At 39.4% G+C, this 20,889-nt stretch overlaps 1 protein-coding gene across 1 annotated transcript; it reads right to left on the bottom strand.

The window, feature by feature from the left end:
- Positions 1-2,690: 2,690 nt before the first annotated feature.
- On the bottom strand, positions 2,691-11,363 carry sike1 (suppressor of IKBKE 1). The gene is made up of 6 exons (XM_008109864.3): positions 11,208-11,363; positions 8,203-8,371; positions 8,005-8,110; positions 6,677-6,819; positions 5,813-5,926; positions 2,691-5,374 (listed from the first exon to the last, which is right to left on the bottom strand). Exons 2-6 carry the CDS (start codon positions 8,359-8,361, stop codon positions 5,249-5,251), a joined length of 648 nt encoding a protein of 215 aa, XP_008108071.2. The 5' UTR covers positions 8,362-8,371; positions 11,208-11,363; the 3' UTR covers positions 2,691-5,248.
- Between the last annotated feature and the right edge of the window lie 9,526 nt (positions 11,364-20,889).

Genomic DNA, 20,889 nt, shown 5'->3' on the forward strand with positions numbered 1-20,889 from the left:
CTGAGAGGAATCCAGTTCTGACTGGGAAGGTAAAAAACCCAAGTTTTCTTCTTCATCAGGAATTACAATGTCCTGAGCAGGACTACAAGGCCCATGGGTCATCACATATCCCGATATCTGCTGGAAAACAAACTCAGCCAAGAGTACAAAGTCCAACAAATTCCTCACTTGCCTTGCAGACAATTTTATGGTCCAGAAGGTAGAAGAGGCAACAAGAGGATCAGCAACTCTTGATCTAATCTTAACAAATGTGGAAGACCTGATCAACATAGTTGAAGTGGTTGGATCCTTAGGGGCAAGTGACCATGTGCTCCTGGAGTTTGCAATACAAAGGAATGCTGAAACTAAGACAAGTCAAACACGCATCCTCGACTTTAAGAGAGCTGACTTCCAAAAAATGAAGGAATTACTGAGCGGCATTCCATGGACGGCAATATTAAAAAACAAGGGAGTTAAGGATGGATGGGAGTTTTTCAAAAGTGAAATACTCAAGGCGCAAATGCAAACAGTGCCAACAAAGAAGAAAAATAAGACAAGTGCAAAGAAGCCAGAATGGATGTCCAAAGAACTTCTAACTGAGCTAAAGCTCAAAAGTGACATGCACAAGAAGTGGAAAAGGGGAGAAATCACCAAAGAAGAATTCAAACGTATAGCCAACACCTGTAGTGAAAAGGTTCGCAAGGCTAAAGCACAAAATGAGCTCAGGCTTGCCAGGGACATAAAAAACAACAAAAAAGGCTTTTTTGCTTACGTTGGTAGAAAAAGGAAGAAAAAGGAGGCGATAGGGCCTCTACAAGGAGAAGATGGGGTGATGGCGACAGGGGACAGGGAAAAGGCAGAACTGCTCAATGCCTTCTTTGCCTCGGTCTTCTCACAAAAAGAAAGCCATCTTCAACCTCAGCAACATGGAATGGATGAAAGATTAGGGGAAATCCAACCCCAAATAGGGAAACAAGTTGTCCAGGAACACCTGGCCACTCTAAACGAATTCAAGTCCCCAGGGCCAGATCAGCTACATCCAAGAGTATTGAAGGAATTAGCGGAAGTTATTTCAGAACCACTAGCAATTATCTTCGAGAGTTCTTGGAGAACGGGAGAAGTCCCAGCAGATTGGAGGAGGGCGAATGTGGTCCCTATCTTCAAGAAGGGAAAAAAGAACGACCCAAACAATTACCGTCCGGTCAGCCTCACATCGATACCAGGCAAGATTCTGGAAAAGATCATCAAGGAAGTGGTCTGCGAACACTTAGAAACAAATGCGGTCATTGCTAATAGTCAACACGGATTTACCAAAAACAAGTCATGCCAGACTAATCTGATCTCTTTTTTCGATAGAGTTACGAGTTGGGTCGATACAGGGAATGCTGTGGATGTAGCGTACCTGGATTTCAGTAAGGCCTTCGACAAAGTCCCCCACGACCTTCTGGCAAATAAACTAGTAAAATGTGGGCTAGACAAAACTACAGTTAGGTGGATCTGCAATTGGCTAAGCGAACGAACCCAAAGGGTGCTCACCAATGCGTCATCTTCATCATGGAAAGAAGTGACAAGTGGAGTGCCGCAGGGCTCCGTCCTGGGCCCGGTTCTGTTCAACATCTTTATTAACGACTTAGACAAAGGGTTAGAAGGCACGATCATCAAGTTTGCAGACGACACAAAACTGGGAGGGATAGCTAACACTCCAGAAGACAGGAGCAGAATTCAAAACGATCTTGACAGACTAGAGAGATGGGCCGAAACTAACAAAATGAAGTTCAACAGGGACAAATGCAAGATACTTCATTTTGGCAGAAAAAATGGAAATCAAAGATACAGAATGGGGGACGCCTGGCTTGACAGCAGTGTGTGCGAATGAGACCTTGGAGTCCTCGTGGACAACAAGTTAAACATGAGCCAACAATGTGATGCAGCAGCTAAAAAAGCCAACGGGATTCTGGCCTGCATCAATAGGGGAATAGCATCTAGATCCAGGGAAGTCATGCTCCCCCTCTATTCTGCCTTGGTCAGACCACACCTGGAATACTGCGTCCAATTCTGGGCACCGCAGTTGAAGGGAGATGTTGACAAGCTGGAAAGCGTCCAGAGGAGGGCGACTAAAATGATTAAAGGTCTGGAGAACAAGCCCTATGAGGAGCGGCTTAAAGAGCTTGGCATGTTTAGCCTGCAGAAGAGAAGGCTGAGAGGAGACATGATAGCCATGTACAAATACGTGAAGGGAAGTCATAGGGAGGAGGGAGCAAGCTTGTTTTCTGCTGCCCTGGAGACTAGGACGTGGAACAATGGCTTCAAACTACAGGAAAGGAGATTCCACCTGAACATCAGGAAGAACTTCCTCACAGTGAGGGCTGTTTGACAGTGGAACTCTCTCCCCCGGGCTGTGGTGGAGGCTCCTTCCTTGGAGGCTTTTAAGCAGAGGCTGGATGGCCATCTGTTGGGGGTGCTTTGAATGCGATTTCCTGCTTCTTGGCAGGGGGTTGGACTGGATGGCCCATGAGGTCTCTTCCAACTCTACTATTCTATGATTCTAAGACAAAGCATGACTGAATCAAACCAGTAGGACTTCAGGGAAATATCCATTGATATAACCATAATCTAAATTTATGTTCCAGATACTAAGGTAGAAGAGAAAGAAATGGAAATATTATATTGATCACACGTTAGAAAAGGACATGTTGATAATCATAAACAAATTATTTTCTTTATCATTTAATGTATGATAATGACTGGCTACAATATAACATACTTTTGCCAAGTTAAACACAGGCATTTAAACAAAAATACTTAAATGTTTAAATAATTGCCACTGTTTCACCAGATTGTCCATCACAGTCAACATAGAAATTCCAGCATGTGGTACTTATTGCATGTTCTCACTCAATATAATCTGTTACAAATCAGCAAACAAAGTTTTCCGGCTAAAATTTAAATGCACCTATTAATAATCCTCAGTATAAAAGTGCCACAACATATAGTACTGTATTGCTTCAAAACATTTATTTCAACAAAATAATGAGTGAATACACATATTTAGTAACCTGAGAGGTAAAGAGAACACTTTTAAATTCACTGATCAGAGCAAGCTGACAGGCATGAATAACACCGCAACACCTCGGTGCCTTTCATTTATATCATAAGGTCCTATAGGACATTTATAAAACAATCCAGGATCTATGTACAGACTGAGCACATGTTGTTGCTCATTACAAGAGCTTGTTGATTCTGAAGGTGGCACTGATGGCATACATTTAAGGCATTACACTGCAAAGTGATGGTATGCAGCTAAATCCATCTTGCTGATTGAGCTATATCTGCATAATGCAAAAGCAGCAGTGCTTTTTCAGCTCAATCCTCTTTTATGGTGTTTTAAATCCTCAGATTCAAAGTTGAGGCAGGATTTAAAACACAAAAAGAAGAATGTGAGAAGTATGACTAGCCTTCCCTAACTCTCCTTCACAAAGGTAGCAGTGAAAGGACTTGTGTGACTGTGTTCTTTCAGTGCCTCACGTCAACACTCATATAACAACAAGTGCTACAGACCATGCCTGTAAAGCGTGCAGAGCGTACTCTGAAACCCTGCCTGCTTACAAGCAGGAATACTTAAAATTATCATTCTGAAGCAGGGCTTTTAGAAGATAAACATATATCTAATTATTACAGGCCATAACATCTTGGCCAGAATATCCTGAAGGAAACCTGCTAAGAGATGAAGACATTTACACAAACATATGACTACACAGACTAAATAAAACTGTTTTTATCTGTACACTCATAAACACAGTGGTGAAAAAATTAGGGGATGAATCAATTACAGAGATATGTGAATCTGCAGGCAAAGCTAGAAATGCAAGACAAAAGATAACACATGACACCTTAGAAGGTTGTAAATAAAAAATAGTGCTTGTCTTGATTTCTATACCATTTATAGCTTATTTTTCCTTCCAACTCTTCAAGTCTGTCTAGAAAATGCTTTTCAGAAATTATTCAGGATGGAAGCAGTTTTCTCCAGTGAAGAACACAAATGTGTTATCTGCAGCACCAAGCTGAAGCTCTATAAAGTTGCCAAGTTCAGAAATACTTCTTGAAACAGTGGGCTGTTTTCACCATTAATTTCTCATGAAGACAGTATGTTAAAATACTATACTGATTTCCACAGACTACTATTTTTAGATGGATATTTTAATTATTATCTGGGCAATTTCAATAATATGTAGTCAGAGTAGCATGGGACATTATTCTTCCCATGAGAAGTGCACGGCCTCAACAAAAAGCAAGATCCACAAACTGTAATGCAGATCTGTTTTCGCTCTTACTCCTGGTACTCAATGAGGCAGGCTGCCATTCGGAATCTGTAGCTTTTATTGGCTTATTTTATTGAATCAAGGAATATAAGCTGAAAATCCCTGTTTCACATGTTTCCATAAACAAGGGAGGCAGGAGGAGATGTGTAAAAAAGCAGATGGGTATAAGATGTGCAAAAATCTGTTCTGCACAGTGGTTTGGCATGCTTATGTTCACACATTCTCTGCCTGCAGGCACTGAATCAATATGAATAATATTTGTGTATACAGTGCAGCCTTACTTAATCTGATGCCCTCAAAATGATTTGGACTGCAACTTCTATTAGTGCCAAACACAATGATCAGAGATGTCAAAATTCCTTTTAAATCCAGCAGGTGGGGAAGGCTACCACAGAGTTCCAGATTATACTCATGCAGACAACTATTATTTGGTGGCATTAAGAAGCATATAATTTCATAGTTTATATTGAAATGATGCAACAAATATGTCTAAAATACCACTTGTACCACCAATTAAGCCAAATTAAAAATGGGAGCGGCTGCACTTTGCACAAAAAGACCTGTTGTAAGAGCATTTCCTTGGACATGAATTGCAATGAAATAAACAGGCTTTCAAGTAAAGAGGAGTGTTTAGACTTTCCTATTGCTCTTTCTGATTTTTTTTTACTCTGCAGAAGTTAAAAATAATTCAATAGATTTGTCAAACTGAGATTTCTGAAAATAAGGATAATCTAAACAAAGCATTTGTTAAGGAAAAAGACTACACAGAGACTTCTTTGCATGATTAAACATGACCAACTTTAGCCAGCAGAAGGTGCCACTTGAAAGCTATGAACAAAGCATACAGTACAATACAGCAAAAGGATGGAATGATACCCATAAGGAGACATGAGGGAAACGAACAATATGAAAAATAAGCACACACTTTTCTACAGTACAATTCCAATTTGTCAGATCAGCTGTTCAAATGGCGATGGCTTTTTAGCTTGAGATGTGTCATCAGATAGCTCTTCTTGCCTTACTTCAACAGACACTTTACTGATTGACAGAAGTTTTCGCAACTCTTTATTTTCAAGCTGTAAAAGTAAGAAACAATTTGAAACAAATTAGCAAAGGCAGAAACAACTATTGTAGCATGTCTTTTTCACCAAATGTAAAAACAAATACTTTGTCCTTACTAACAAATAAATATTGCTACACAATATTAGTTAATCAAATGCCTCAAGCAACCCAACAGATTTCAGCGCTGAAACTTCCCATATTACTTTAGTGCAGGGTTGCATCATGTTACTGCAGCCTTTACTTTTTTGATGCTAAAGTAGCCCCTTGCCTTCCTCTCCCATCAACTGTAGAAAATTGGCTGTAGAAAAATTGGCTGTAGAAAAATTTCATCAAGACATTAGCTTTAAAGAAAACAACAACCTTATTTAAAGCTTGAAGTATAAAAAAGAGAAATGCACAGCACAAGCATTCTTCTCTGATACCCAATATTTCACAGTTGCTCATCATCTTACCTCCAACTGTGCTAGCTTTTCTTGTATTTTATAATACTGGTCATTGTCCGCACGAACTGCTTTTCTCATCACCTCTCCCATCTCACAAATTCTATCTATCTGATTCTCAATTTCCTGTAGACAGATTTCAAAACAAAGTTATTTCCAAAGGGAAATATAATGAAAAGAAAAACACATGACAGCAGATCAATACCATACGTTCACTCTCAATCAAGTTACTGCCATTTTCAAAGAAAGGGAACATAGGGATAACGCAACTAATTTCAATAAAGCTTTTAACTAAAGAAGACTAAGAAATGCAAAGTAGAAAAATAGCACAAAATGGATATGAAACAGGCAAAAGGGGTAGACAAGGACTGGAATGTGGCAGGAGGCACTGCAATCTCCAAAAGTTGGAAAGAGAAAGGAAGGACCACAGGTTACAATCTAATAGCAGTAATTGTATAGTAATTTCTACTAGAACATAGAGGAAACAGGAAAAGAAATCTTTTGAATATCTTTTTTGGATGTTTATTAGCACTATAATGATGAATTAATTCATCAGCTGTCATCTCGCAACATTTACACTATTGAAGTAATAAAAAACCACTACAGTTTACAGGGAATACCCAATCATCTTCTTTACATGAATTAATTTAAAAGGAAAACTGTGCATGTGTTGAAAAGGCTTCTTCTAGAGAAGAAAGGCACTAATGGGAACAATATACTTCAGAAAAGACATAAATATTAAAATAGCAGAAAGAAACATTACTGGAACAGAATATACCAGTGATACCCAAGTTGCTCCCTCAAGTATCATTTTCATTTCTAGTGAATTTGTTTTTACAGGGAGAACACTAAAATACAATTTAACGTATTTCTTACTTCAGATTGGGTTTGATGCACTTTTAGAACTGGTTGGGAATCTACATCTTTTCTTTTGATCATGAGCTGTAGCATGCGTTTCCTGTATTTGCTCATAATAAGTTCCAAAGCATCTTGGTGTTCCTCCAAAGAGATCCACAGTTCTGAAAAAAAATTGAATTTTACGTCATAAATATAAATATATTTTCTGATTCAGAGAAATACGAGGAAAACCATTTGTAAAAAGCTGCATCAAGCTTGAGCAATTTCTCCACACATTAACCTGCTTAAGCTTTCATTTCACAATTTCTTTTCAAACATAGGCTAAACTATGCATTTTTCTACCTTCTTCTGCAGATACTCTAAATATAAAAACCAGGGCATTTTGAAAGCACTGAAAATATTACTCTGATTATTTATTAAGCATTCACAGTTCTTTTGAAACATTACTGTAACGCATTATTCATCTTATTATCTGGCGTTGGTTTCAGCCATAGGCAGTTCTATTGTTTGTGCATAAAAAGAAACAACTCCACAAAAATAATCTCAATTCTTATGTAGAAAGTATGTTTACAGCTTTTCCCATGTCCATATCATAACATCTGTCTGTCTATCATTAACTTTCTTGCCTCACCAAAAGCCACCAATACTCCTTTTATGTACAGTAATATGTACAGTACTGGTGTGTAATTAAACAGAAATATAAGCAAAAAAACTGTAACTATAATTGATTTGGTCTCTACTAATCCTATTCACAATTTACACTTAGTGTATTAAATAGAACCTCACAATCTAAGCCACAAAGCTTCCACACAAATCATGGTCTTGTATAGCTATATAAACATACAGAAGGATAGCATCTAGAAATGGTAATAGGCAAGACAGTGTGGATTAGCTCTTGTGAATTTTATCTAATGTAGATTGTTTTCATCTCTATTATCATGTGGTACTTTATTCCTGTGAAGAAATGAGGTCCATTGTTCTGATGACCCTTATTAAAGGTTTTAACTGTGTTTAATTGTGTTTTTTGTTTAGATTTTAATTATATTTGAGGTCAGTTTTATGGGTTTAATAGACTGAAATATGTTTAAGATGGGATTGTTTATTGTCATAATATGTGACGTCTTTGCTTTTTATATGTTGTGATGTCTTTGCTTTTTATATGTTTTGAGTCCCGCATAGGGACTCAAAGCAATAAATAAATAAATAATTCTTCTAGAGATGAGTTTAGATCCTGCAAACATTGTCCCTCAGGATAATCACAAAGATCAGGTTCAGGAATGAAGCCGTCAGTTAAACTTCTGCACATCACACAAAGATTTCCAGATTTGTCAATAACAGAAACTCACCTCTGTTTTCCTGTTGCAGATCTCTAATCTGAGTGTTTTCCTGAGACAGCAGAATGTGAGGTTTGTATTTAGACATGTCCTTCAGCTCAGCTGTATCTTCCTGGTACTTGTAGAAAACAAAAGCAAAAACCTTTCATATGAACTCACAGAAATTGAACCAATGCACCAATCCATGCCAAAATGCTGAATTGCACTCACCTTGTGTGAAAGAGCTGTGCCAACTTCCTTCATAGTCACCATCCGCTTGTGCAACATGGTGGACTGGTCAATGAGAGAATCCGCTGCGGTGTCATGCTCTTTCAGCCTTTCCAGCAGGGCCTTTACATCTGTGAGGATCTTCTCTATAGTGCAGGCCATTATCGAACAGCTGAAAGGTTGGCAGAAGAGGGAATTAGGTCAACATGCCAGAGCTGTCAGGACTACAGGCATATGTACACTGATCTCTTAATGTGGATCGGAGGCAACTTGAAAAGGTGATGCTTAAATGATGAGAAGTGTGAACATGTGCAGCAATACAAACAACAGGCTTTAAACTGGGATAAGCAAAGTCAGAGGACATGCCAAAATAGAGCCTGTAATGTGCATCAAGACACCGAAGTGTAAACCATATCAAATGGGAAAACGAATTAAAGGACAAGTGCTCTGGAGAGTCACACATGCACACTGCAGTAGGGAGAAGTGGGGAAACACAAACCCCAATTCCTACTCAATAATAATAATAGGTCAATAACAACAACAATACATGGCCATGAAGCCACGGATACTGTGGAATCTGGAGCTGGGTCAATGCCAACTTCAGGTCTCAACCTGCTTCCAAGACTCCATGTGTCATCAGCTCCATGTTGAAATCCAATGCCGGTTTTACCCTGCCTAATGCAGTGAGTGTAGATGTGGCCCTTGTTGGAGAGACAGGATATGAAACTTTGAAATATCTCTCCATGGGCTCCTGGTGCTTCAAAGAGATTCAGAGTCCAACCTTATTTATTATTGTTGTTCAATGTGTTGTTGAAGACTTTCATGGCCAGAATCACTGGGTTGCTGTGAATTTTTCGGGCTGCATGACCGTGTTCCAGTAGCATTCTCTCCTGACATTTTGCCTGCATCTGTTTTAAGCATCCTCAGAGGTTTGTTCAGAACAAACCTCTGAGGGCACTTCCACACAGCCATATAACCCAGGATATCCAGGCAGATAATCCACAATATCTGCTTTGAACTGGGTTATCTGAGGCCCCTTCCACATGGCTGAAGAAAATCTCACAATATCTGCTTTGAAATGGGATATATGGCAGTGTGGACTCAGATAACCTAGTTCAAAGCAGATATTGTGGATTTTCTGCTTTGATATTCTGTATTATATGGCTGTGTGGAAGGGTCCGGAGTTCACACTGCCATATAACCCAATTCAAAGCAGATAATGTGGGACTATATATAGTTGTGTGGAAGGGGCCTGAGAATGTTGGCCACAGATGCAGGCGAATCATCAGAAGAGAATGCTACTGGAACATGGCCATACAGTCAGAAAAATTCACAGCAACCTATCATTATTGTTGTTGTTACATTTATTTATACCTCGCTTTTTCTCTCCACAAAGGAGGTTTAGCAAGAAGGCAAAGAGAAAGATGGTCTTCCAGATGGACAGACTCAATCGGGAGAGCGAAGGCTGACCTGAGAATGACAGACCTATTGAAAAACAGGGTGACTTGGTTGGCCTCTCATTCATGGCGTCAAAGTTGACTTCGTGGCAGTTAAACAACAAGAAATACAGGAAATAGAATTAAAAAATCATCGAGATGGAAGATCTCGTGGGCCATCCAGTCCAATCCCCTGCCAAGAAGCAGGAAAATTGCATTCAAAGCACCCCCAAAAGATGGCCATCCAGTTTCTGCTTAAAGGCCTCCAAAGAAGGAGCCTCCACCACACTCTGGGGCAAAGAGTTCCACTGCTGAATAGCTCTCACAGTGAGGAAGTTCTTGCTAATGTTCAGGTGGAATCTCCTTTCCTGTAGTTTGAAGCCACTGTTCTGTGTCCTAGTCTCCAGGGCAGCAGAAAACAAGCCTGCTCCCTCCTCCCTCTGACTTCCCCTCACATCTTTATCCTCATCATGTCTCCTCTCAGCCTTCTCTTCTGCAGGCTAAACATGCCCAGCTCTTTAAGCCGCTCCTCATAGGGCATGTTCTCCAGACCCTTAATCATTTGAGTCGCCCTCCTCTGGACACATTCCAGCTTGTCAACATCTTCCGTCAACTGCGATGCCCAGAATTTATTTATTTACCTTCTTTCGACTCTGCCTTTCTCTACCCCGAAGGGGTCTCAAGGCAGCTTACATATGGCAACCATTAGGTAAAGGTAAAGGTTTCCCCTGACGTTAAGTCCAGTCATGTCTGACTCTGGGAGTTGGTGCTCATCTCCATTTCTAAGCGTTGTCTGTAGACACCTCCAAGGTCATGTGGCCGGCACAACTGCATGGAGCACCGTTACCTTCCCGCCGGAACAGTATCTATTGATCTACTCACATTGGCATGTTTTCGAACTTCTAGGTTGGCAGAAGCTGGAGCTAACAGCGGCCACTCCCGCCGCTCCCGGGGTTTGAACCTGGGACCTTTCGGTCTGCAAGTTCAGCAGCTCAGTGCTTTAACACACTTCGCCACCGGGGCTCATGGCAACCATTAGATGCCTTAAAATACAGAGACTTAAAACCAATTAAATTTAAAATTAATACATATTAAACATTCAAAACATTACACTCAATATCAAAATCACATCACAGAATTGGACTCAGTATTCCAGGTGTGGTCTGATCAAGAGGAAAAGAGGAGGCAGCCCCACAAAACCAGGACTGGGTTGCCATTCAAGGACAACAGGTTGAGACTTACTTAATTCATTCATTATTGTTATATTTTAAATTGCCGGCTATAGCAGGCATGGGCAAACTTGCAGGCATGGGCAAACTAGTGTTTTGGACTTCAACTCCCACAATTCCTAACTGCCTACCGGTTGTTAGGAATTGTGGGAGTTGAAGTCCAAAACACCAGGAGGGCCCAAGTTTGCCAATGCCTGGGATATAGGGCGGAGGGCCTGCCTGCCTACTGTGCCAATGCAGCCTGTCTCTCGTTCTGCTGGAGGGGAGGGCGAGGAGAAGGGAAGAGAAACGCCGCGGTCCGCGGAGGCCATTCCCAAGGAGGAGCCCCCAAAGAATTGCTCACCTCCGCCAGTCAGCCAGTCCCCGCTTCCCGCTTCCTCTCTCGCCGGGTACCTGATCGGAAGGTCTTCGCCCGGCAGAAGGCTCGCTAGGGGGCGCCCGGGTCACAGGCACCGCGCTCCGACCCTCACCGGCCGCCGTCGTTTCCGTTCTGAAGCTGCTCCACCTGAGTCAAAGGGGAAGTGCGCTTCGTGCGTTTCCCTCTGAACTTCCTGCTTTGGAAGGAGGCCTCAGCGGCTGCGTTTCTCTAATTCGTGGTCTTCTAGCAGGCACGGAGCCAGAAGAAAAATTCGGGAGGGCTTGAAACCTTTTCTCCCCCGAAGTGACTTTTCAGGCCAGTGTCTCCTGATCTGGCACGAGATCTCAACAAGGTCCTGAAATTACAGTAGCGTCTCACTTATCCAACGTTCTGGATTATCCAGCGCATTTTTGTAGTCAATGTTTTCAATACATCGTGATATTTTGGTACTAAATTAGTAAATACAGTAATTACTACATAGCATTACTGCGTATTGAACTACTTTTTCTGTCAAATTTGTTGTATAACATGATGTTTTGGTACTTAATTTGTAAAATCATAACCTAATTTGATGTTTAATAGGCTTTTCCTTAATCCCTTCTTATTATCCAACATATTCGCTTATCCAACATTCTGCCAGCCTGTTTATGTTGGATAAGTGAGACTCTACTGTACCATTATATATAAAGGTTCTTCACAGGTAATAGGCCCAGAATCTTGGCTCCCTCTTAAAGTTCTTGTTGGCCACAAAGGACAATAGTTTCCACAGCTGTAGAAGTTTATTTCTGTTTTCTTTTGCTTCTTATTTTCTTTATCAGGCATGGGCAAACTTGGGCCCTCTAGGTGTTTTGGACTTCAACTCCCACCATTCCTAACAGTCTCAGGGGCCTTCCTTTTTCCCCCTCAGCCACTTAAGCGGCTGAGGGGGAAAAGGAAAGGGCATGAGGCTGTTAGGAATGGTGGGAGTTGAAGTCCAAAACACCTGGAGAGCCCAAGTTTGCCCATACCTGCTTTATCATGATGATGGGTACATCAAGACATTTTCCACTGAACTGGCACGTTTTCAGCCAAGCACTAGTTGTTCTGATGGTACTGTTTTTTGGTGTCTATTGAAGACTTCTACTGCATTTTTCCATCACAACAACAACAATAACAAACTTTATTCATATCCCGGCCCTTCTCCCCATAGGGACTCAGGGCGGCTTACAACAAGCAAAGGCAAATATTCAGTACCATACATAAATGGTTTAGCTACCAATGCACTTAGCTTTGGATGACCATCTTTACCCCCCAATTTCTCCAGACACTTGGAGGAAAATTCTGAGAGTGCCATGGAGTGCAAGAAGATCCAACCAGTCCATACACCAGGAAATAATGCCCGACTGCTCACTGGAGGGAAGGATATTAGAGGCAAAGATGAAGTCCTTTGTCCATCCAGCTGTGACAGTTAAAGTGGTGTCAAACTGTCAATTCCAGAGAAACCTTGCAACGCTGAAGACCAGGATTCAAATTCCTGCTTAAATATGGAAACCCAGGCCCCATCTACACTGCCAGACTCATATAATCCATTTCAAAGTTGATAATCTGGATGCAGAAACTGGATCATATGGCAGTGTAGATGGGACGCCCTTGGGCCAGTCATGGTCTCAGTCTCAGAGGAAGGCAGTGGCAGACCCTTCCTAAACAAATATTGCCAAGAAATCCCTGATAGGGTTGCTGTAAATCAGAAATGTCTTGAAGGTGCACAACAACTTGCAAACTACTGCTGCTGTTCCAGCTACTTCCCCTTGTGCAGAATTAGGGCATCAAGCCCCCTTATTGCATTGTTAACATATATTGCAAACATATATCAGCTTTTTTTGAGGATGAGCAGTGCTGAATAATAATTAAGTAAACACATATGGGATGGTCATTCAGTTGCCATATTGGACATTGGAGTGGACTTCAGTATCTTTAACAGTAGCTAGTTCTTGTCCTGCATCCAGGACAACCAACGCCAGCTGAAATTTCTGTTTCCACACAACAAAGATGCTAGAGCCCTCTCCAGCTTCCACTATACAACCTCAATAACTGGCAGCTCCAGTCCCAAACTATGCAATCATATACTGGAAATAAACTGCACTGACTTAGGTGATTCTTCTTCCCAGCTATATGGTAATAATAATAATCATCATCATTATTTATACCCAATTTTTTTCTCTAAAAAGGCATTAAAACAATGAAACCAATACAGTACAATTTAAAACCTAAAAATATGTGAACATTAAAATAGAAAAACATGAACAATATTAAAAACAGTTAAAACCCTTAAAACCAATTAAAATATATTCATAGCTAAAACTACAGCATTGCCTGACATGATCTTAAAAACCTTTAAAAGCCTGTCTGAATAAAAATGGTTATGTATTTGTTTGCAGCCTTATTTCAGAACTTATTTAACTTATCTTGTTTTATTTCCTAGTAAAGGTTTCACTGATCCTGTGGTATAGATGGTTGAATCTAACCAAAAAGGCTGTTGTCTTTTTCCCTCAAGTTGGCTTTGGTTAATAACAAGTTAAAAGGGAGTAGTTTCCATTCTGTATTTTTCTGGAGACCTATTGAAGCCTGAGACCCTTGTCTTGCCTTCTTTAAAAAAGCAATGCATCCTTTCTAAATGTTGACACAGTACTTTGTTTCAGGGAAAGGGTGAGAAGATAATGAAAACAATGAATCGGTCTTATGCCAAGAAATAATACATTTTATTATCTCAGAAAATTATATCTGAGAACGCAACCCACTGAGAAGAAAACTCCAATGAGATCAACAGGATTTATTCCTAGGATTCAAAATTATTCATCATCACGGAAGTTGGGAGAAAGGCAGTAGAAAAACTCAAACTGGTTTGAATGTCCCTTTAATAAATAAAGCAGATGCTGAAATCTGTGGAATGAGTTAGGCATGAGAGTAATATTTAAGAATGGGAAACCCCTCTTCACTCCCATAAGCCACTGAAAGCAACGCAAACCAAACAAGTTCACTGGCTACACAAGAATAGATTTAGGCTGATGCAATAAGCCATAAAATAACTAGAAACCACATTCAGGTAGCTCTTTTATGGCAATAAACTAGTGGAAAATAGGCCAGAACTTTCTATCAGTGCATACTAATTCTTGAGCCACATTGAAAGATTACATATAGAGCCACACCTCAAGCCACAAAGCTTCCATGCAAACTGCTATACAACCAATTCATGAGGATGATAGTTTTAAGACATGGAATGTGAACTTCTGATGAGAAACCAACTCAATTTACAGCTTACACACAGATAAATGATTGATACCTTAAGTTGAAAGGCCCATAGAAAACATTTTCCCCTATAAGTTCCAAGCAATAAGCCATGTTACCTAAAATAACCAAAGTACTAGTTTTGGTACAAAAGGATCCAAAGTTTTAAGTCTCATTGGATTACAATGTTTCTCAACCTGTGGGCCCCCAGGTGTTTTGGCTTTCAACTCCCGGACATCCTAACAGCTGGCAAACTGGCTGGGATTTCTGGGAGTTGTATGCCAAAACACCTGGGGACCCACACGTTGAGAACCACTGGATTATAACATTTCCCCACAAAGCATGCCCCAACATGTGTTCTGGACAACATATGGCACCTTGGGGGAAGATGGGTTGTGCCTGAAGTGCTGAATATCCTATGGCATTGCTTCTTCAACTGGATCCTGACTCCAAATGAGGCCCCTTTAGCTCAATGTTGGGGTCATAACATTTTTGGCAACAGTAAAAGGTTCCTGAATGTCATCTAGTGCCCATTTTAGACATGTACATAAATTAGTTAGCAACAGCAGTTTACATTTGACCGCAAAAGATGCTTCAACTGAATTGCATAAAAAGAAAAATCAGTCTGTTTAGCAAGCCTTGCAAATGCTGTTTTGTTTTCAATAAATGTTTGATTTTTATACCTATCTCATATATAGCTGGGGTCATGTAAAGAATTCTCAGGTCAAAAGGAATTGCAAGTGGGAAAGTTTAAGAAGCAGTGCCGTAAGGCACCAGATCCCTTTTGAATCAGCACAATTGTGATCTATAAACTACTAAAAATTCAACAGAACTGCCTAGGAGTTAACGGCTTGTGGGCAAAAAGTGTACAGCCTGGTTTTATTCATATTTACCTGGAAGGAAGTCCATTGAGCACAGTTGGATTTATTCTCAAATTGATGCACATAAAACTCCATTGCAGTGACATAGAACTCTATAGACAGAGTTTTAAATGATTCTTCCTAGCAAATACTGGGAAATTTCCCCTATTTACTCCCTAACAAGGGGACTTATGTCTTGTCTACTCCTGTATTTATATTAATGTGAGCTATTTGTGGAAGGAGCAAGCTTGATGATGTAAAGTATGTTGCTTTTCTATCATAAGTAATGCCAAGAAACCAACATTTGGCAAATTACACATTTCTGTAAACAAGGGTCTATAAACAAACCCCGCTAAACAGCAGTGCTGCTGACATGTGCGGCAGCATCTGAGCGATTGATATGGCAAGTATCCTGCAAAAAATAGCCCTGAAATCTTTCCAGTGCTCTGCCTGTTAGAGATTGTGTACAAATAGCTGGTGTTTGGTGAATGATTTTCCAGGGCCAGAAATGCATTTTTCTAAACAATCAAATATTACTTAGAAATGAATTGGAGGGTCTTTTTTATTTTTCTTCATTTTAAAGGAATTCATTGCTTATATTTTCCCCTCAAAGAAATAAACAAGCACATACCATTTGACTATAGTTTCGTGGTTATTTTCACAATTCCTTATAGAGCAGTTCGTTTCTTGTTACATTGGAGCGGTCCTAGCTGGGTCTCCATAAAAGAGGAAATAGCATATTAGAAATTGGGAAATTGGTTGGTCAAGTGGAAGCAGAGGAAGTTGGTAGAACTTGGAAATTTCATTTTTTGTTTGAGGATTCTTCCATGGACCCCAGAGTGGCATATCGGTTTATTTTCTTTCTCATGATTCCCTGCAACAATCATGTGAAATTGATTATATGGAATAATAATGCTTTCACACCTGAAAGAAAATGAGTATGCCCTCAATCATAATCCTATAGTACATCAAGGGAATTTGTCTTGTTAGATGTTCTTCAAGTATTCCTGTCACCTTTGACTAGATGCTGTGTTGGTTGGGGGTGTTGGGAATTGGAGTTCAATATCTGGTTGGTTGCATGTTCACTTCTATCATGGGACACCATGCATATGATATCTTAAAACTCAAATCAAATGCATTCCTTCCCTAGCTCCCAAAGTTCAAGCTCTGCCTTTCTAGCTATATTGTGAATGACTGGACTGGGTAATTGCATGAAGCCTGGGCTGGTCCTTGACCTTACAGACCAGTGGTTATCTATTTAAATACCAACTTAAATAATGTTTAGTGCATTCCAGGTTGAGATTTGTCAATATGCCATCTTATCTAGTATTCATGTTTGTTCTTTTCACAGTAAACACCCTCTAAAAAGAAAGAGAAAAAACCTACCCAAAAACGAACCAGACATTCTGTTGCAGGAACTGGATACTCTGTTACTTATTTGCTAAGAGAAAGTACAGTTAGTGATATTTGATGTCCTTGGTCATTAATTTGACTTTGTTCAACGGAGCTGGAGCATATGCATGCAGACTCAAACCTTTTGGCCTGTTAAGTTGGTGTGACTGATGAAATCCTTTAATCAAAACTTGCTCTATCCTGAGTTTGCAGCTATAAAATATTTTTAATTTTTTAAAAATAATTTTGACAACTGAGCCTTTTGACCTTTAGATTTGAACAGCCACCCAAATTGCCTACAATATGGTACTTTCATAACAACAGTCTATTTACAGGGCTTCTCGTTTGAAATGTGGTGCTGGAGAACAATTGGACAACATTGATGGCTCAAAAGACAAATAAATGCCTCTTAGATCAAATCATGCCTGAACTCTCACAATAAGTGAAAATGACTACATTGAAGTTGTAGTACTTTGGAAAAGGTGACATTACTTGGTAAAGTTGAAGGCAGTAGAAAAAGTGGAAGATCACACTACAGGGATGTCAATTTAATCAATGAAGCCTCAGTGCTGAGTTTGCAAAACCTGAGAAGAGCAGTTGATGACTTGGAGATCTCTCATTCATAGGGTTGCAATAAGTCACAGCAAATAACATAAAATCTGCACAAAAAGAAGTGTGTATATTGTGGAATTATTCCACCCACCAAGCAGTGCTTTTGAATGTTTTAATAGGTATAAAGAAGGCAAAGGAAATGATGAGTGGTTGTTTCATGGTGCTGTCGTCTTTCTAATTCTTTTGGCTTCTTATCATGCTGGTTTTGTGTAAACTGAAGGGAATGTATAAAGTTGACTTCTCCAAGTTTTCTGTGTTTAACTCCGGTTCGATTAAACACTTATGGATGTGTACAAAAGTGAAAAATGGGGTTATGGGAGGTTAATGCTTTAATGCTTTTAATAACTCTTTTAGCCACATGGCTGCATTTTGTCAAATAAAGCAGCAAGCTGTCCCAGCAGGAAAAGTGCAGATAGGAACAAACTAATTAATGCTTCTTCCAAAAGGACAAAACTATTACTTTGGGTGGGGGTGGGGATAGGCTAGTAATGGGCTGAGTTTACTTAGCAAAGATTTAGTGGGATTACAGTGATATTGCCAAGAGGATTGTACACCAAGGACTAGGAACCAAACTGTGTTAGTTCAAAGATATTAAGGGATAAATAACTGTTCAATTTTACTTGTTTACGCAATGTAGTTAATTTAGAAATGATCCACTTTACTCCATTGTAACACCCACAATATGTTTGTAAGAATGGATTCAGTTTGATTTTTCATCTACTGATGAAGATGGACAAATCTAAGTCAGGACACTTTCTTATTGATATGTCCCACTGACAACACAATGCTAGTGCAAAATAAAGGGATATTCCTCTTGGATGATATCCCCCTCTTTTAAATTTCTTGTATTTGTTCCTTTTAAATCTTAGCTCAGTGTGTGTCTAGAGATATTTCAGCTGAGGTAAGATTATATGTAAAAGAATTGGAAAAGAGGGATTTAAAGAAATAGCCAACACGTGTAGTGAGAGAGTCAGAAAAACTGAAGTGCAGAATGGACTCAGGCTTGCTGTGGTTAGAAACAATAAAAACAGGGGGGGGAGGGGCGTGGTCATGTCCATAGCAAACGAAGACCTAGGAAGTGGCAGGGAAATAGTGGAGAAGATGCCAAAATGCCAACAGGGAACAAAAAAAGGTTGAACGCCTTCATTGGCTTGATCTTCTCCCAAAGAAAAAACGCATTTAGCCTTTGGGAAATAAAGTAGTAGGGGAAATGCAGCACAAAATAGATAAAGAGATAGTACAGGAATTCCTGGCTACTCCAAATGAATTCAAATCTCCAGGGCCAGATAAACTATACCCAAGAATATTTAAAAAATGAGAGACGTAATTTCAGAACCATTGGCATTACTGAGTTCCTGGGGAAGAAGAGAAGTATCAGCAGACTAGAGAAGGGCCAATTTTCTCCTCATATTAAAAAAGGGAAAATACAAGGACCCAAACAATTCAGTCAGCCTAACATCAATACAAAGAAAAATTCTAGAACAGGTCATTAAGCAGTCTGTAAACACTTAGAAAAGAATGCCACTAATCAAAGAAAGTCAACATGGATTTCTCAGAAACAAGTCATGCCAGAATATTATTATTATTATTATTATTATTATTATTATTATTATTATTATTATTATTATTATTATTATTATTATTATTAATAGACCTACAAGCTTGGTAGCTGAAGGGAATGCTGTGGTTGTAGCATATCTTCATTTCAGCAAGGCCCTCAACAATTTTCTCTATGATATTCTTGCAAACAAAAAAGTAATATGAGCAAAATATTGCTATTATTAGGTGGATTTGTAATTGGTTAACCAACTGAACCAAAATGGTGTTCACTAATGCCCCCCTTTCATCCTGGAAAGACATAACTAGTAGGGTGTTACAGAGTTCTGTCCTGAGCAAAGTGCTATTCAACATTTTTATAAATTACTTTGATGATGGAATAGAAGACATGTTTATTAAATTTGCAGATGAATCCAAATTAGAAGGCGTAACTAATTCAAAATCATGTTAACAGACTGGAGAGTGGGACAAAATGAATTTTAACAGGGAGAATGTAAGGTACTACACTAGTCCGTAAAGCAAGGACAAAAGAATGCTGATAGTTACAGTTCAACAATAACTGGAAGCTATATAATTTATGTTCACCTTAGCAACTTTCCTGAATTGATGGTTAAGACTCAAGGAACACTGTGGCATCATGTTTAGACGTATCTGCATTCACCTATGTGCATATGTCCTGTTTTGATGTTCACTCCACTTGTCCCATTTGTTATTGATCTCTTTCTCCTTGCTGATAAAGCAGAGTGAGGTAGTGCAGTGTGAGGACATATTTTAAACCAGATCACTGCTTTGCTTTCTATCTTGGAGCATTCCCTTAGCAAAGATGCTATTTTTCTTGCTTCACATTTACCACTTCCTGCCTTCCAGAGGACTTAAAGAAATAGATTAAGAACTACTTTTCTTCTGCTTTGTGGTCCTGAGAGAATTTGGTTTTGGATAGGAGTTGGTTTTTTTTTCTCAGCAGAAAAAACCTCTGCGGTCAATTGCAACTGCATTATTTGAATACTTATTCAAATGAATGTCTCATCCCTACACTTGGGAATAAGGTCCACTGAATTCAGTGAGATTGACTTTCAAGTCAATATGGGAAATATCAGTTAATTAAGATACCTTCTAAGCCTCAGTGAGGGCCCTTCCACACAGTCATATAACCCAGAATATCAAGGCAGAAAATCCCACAATATCTGTTTTGAACTGGTTTATCTGAGTCCATGCTGCCATATATTCCAGTTCAACGCAAAAAATGTGGGATTTTATTCAGCTGTGTGGAGGGGGCCTGAATTCAATGGGGTGCACTTCTGAGTAAAAATGAACAGAATTGCACAGGACATCTGATGCACAACATTTGTAAATGACATTAGAAAAAAAATACATTAAATATGTATGCATGTCAGTGTGGTTTTTCTGTGCAATTTATCAACATGGTAAAATGGAAAGGTAAATGAACTTTTGAGTACTCTTCATGAAAAAACCTAACAACCTTTTGCATAAATCCTCATCTTCAGCAACATATCTTGATTACAGAGCAAATACTTTTAACCAAGCATCTTACTGGCATTGGTAGAAAAGTAGAAATGTTAATATAGCTAAAAGAGAATTTGAGCCTAAATTAATTCTGGTGGTTGATAGCTATATTTTAAAGTAGCACAATTTGGCTAATTGGTTTGAAACCTAGATCTCCAAAAGGACAAAGTCCTTTCCCTGTACAATTTACAGTTTAAAAAACACATAACCTGCTAGCTCCTGGAAATTCCATTGCACAATTGTCAAATATTCTCAGTAGCTCCATACCTCAGTTATATAGACTGGTTGTTTACTTGATCAAAGCATAAAGCTGCTAAGAATGCAAATTTGCTTCATGGCAGAAGTTAGAGAAATCTCCCTAACTAACTACCTCAGTCAATTTCTGAGTTTCAGTAACTACATTCAGAAGTTTTCAGAGTGTTCAGAACATCTAATGGATTAAGAGTTGGGCTAGGACT

This window comes from Anolis carolinensis, chromosome 4 (assembly GCF_035594765.1).
Source record: "Anolis carolinensis isolate JA03-04 chromosome 4, rAnoCar3.1.pri, whole genome shotgun sequence".
Classification (NCBI taxonomy): domain Eukaryota; kingdom Metazoa; phylum Chordata; class Lepidosauria; order Squamata; family Dactyloidae; genus Anolis; species Anolis carolinensis.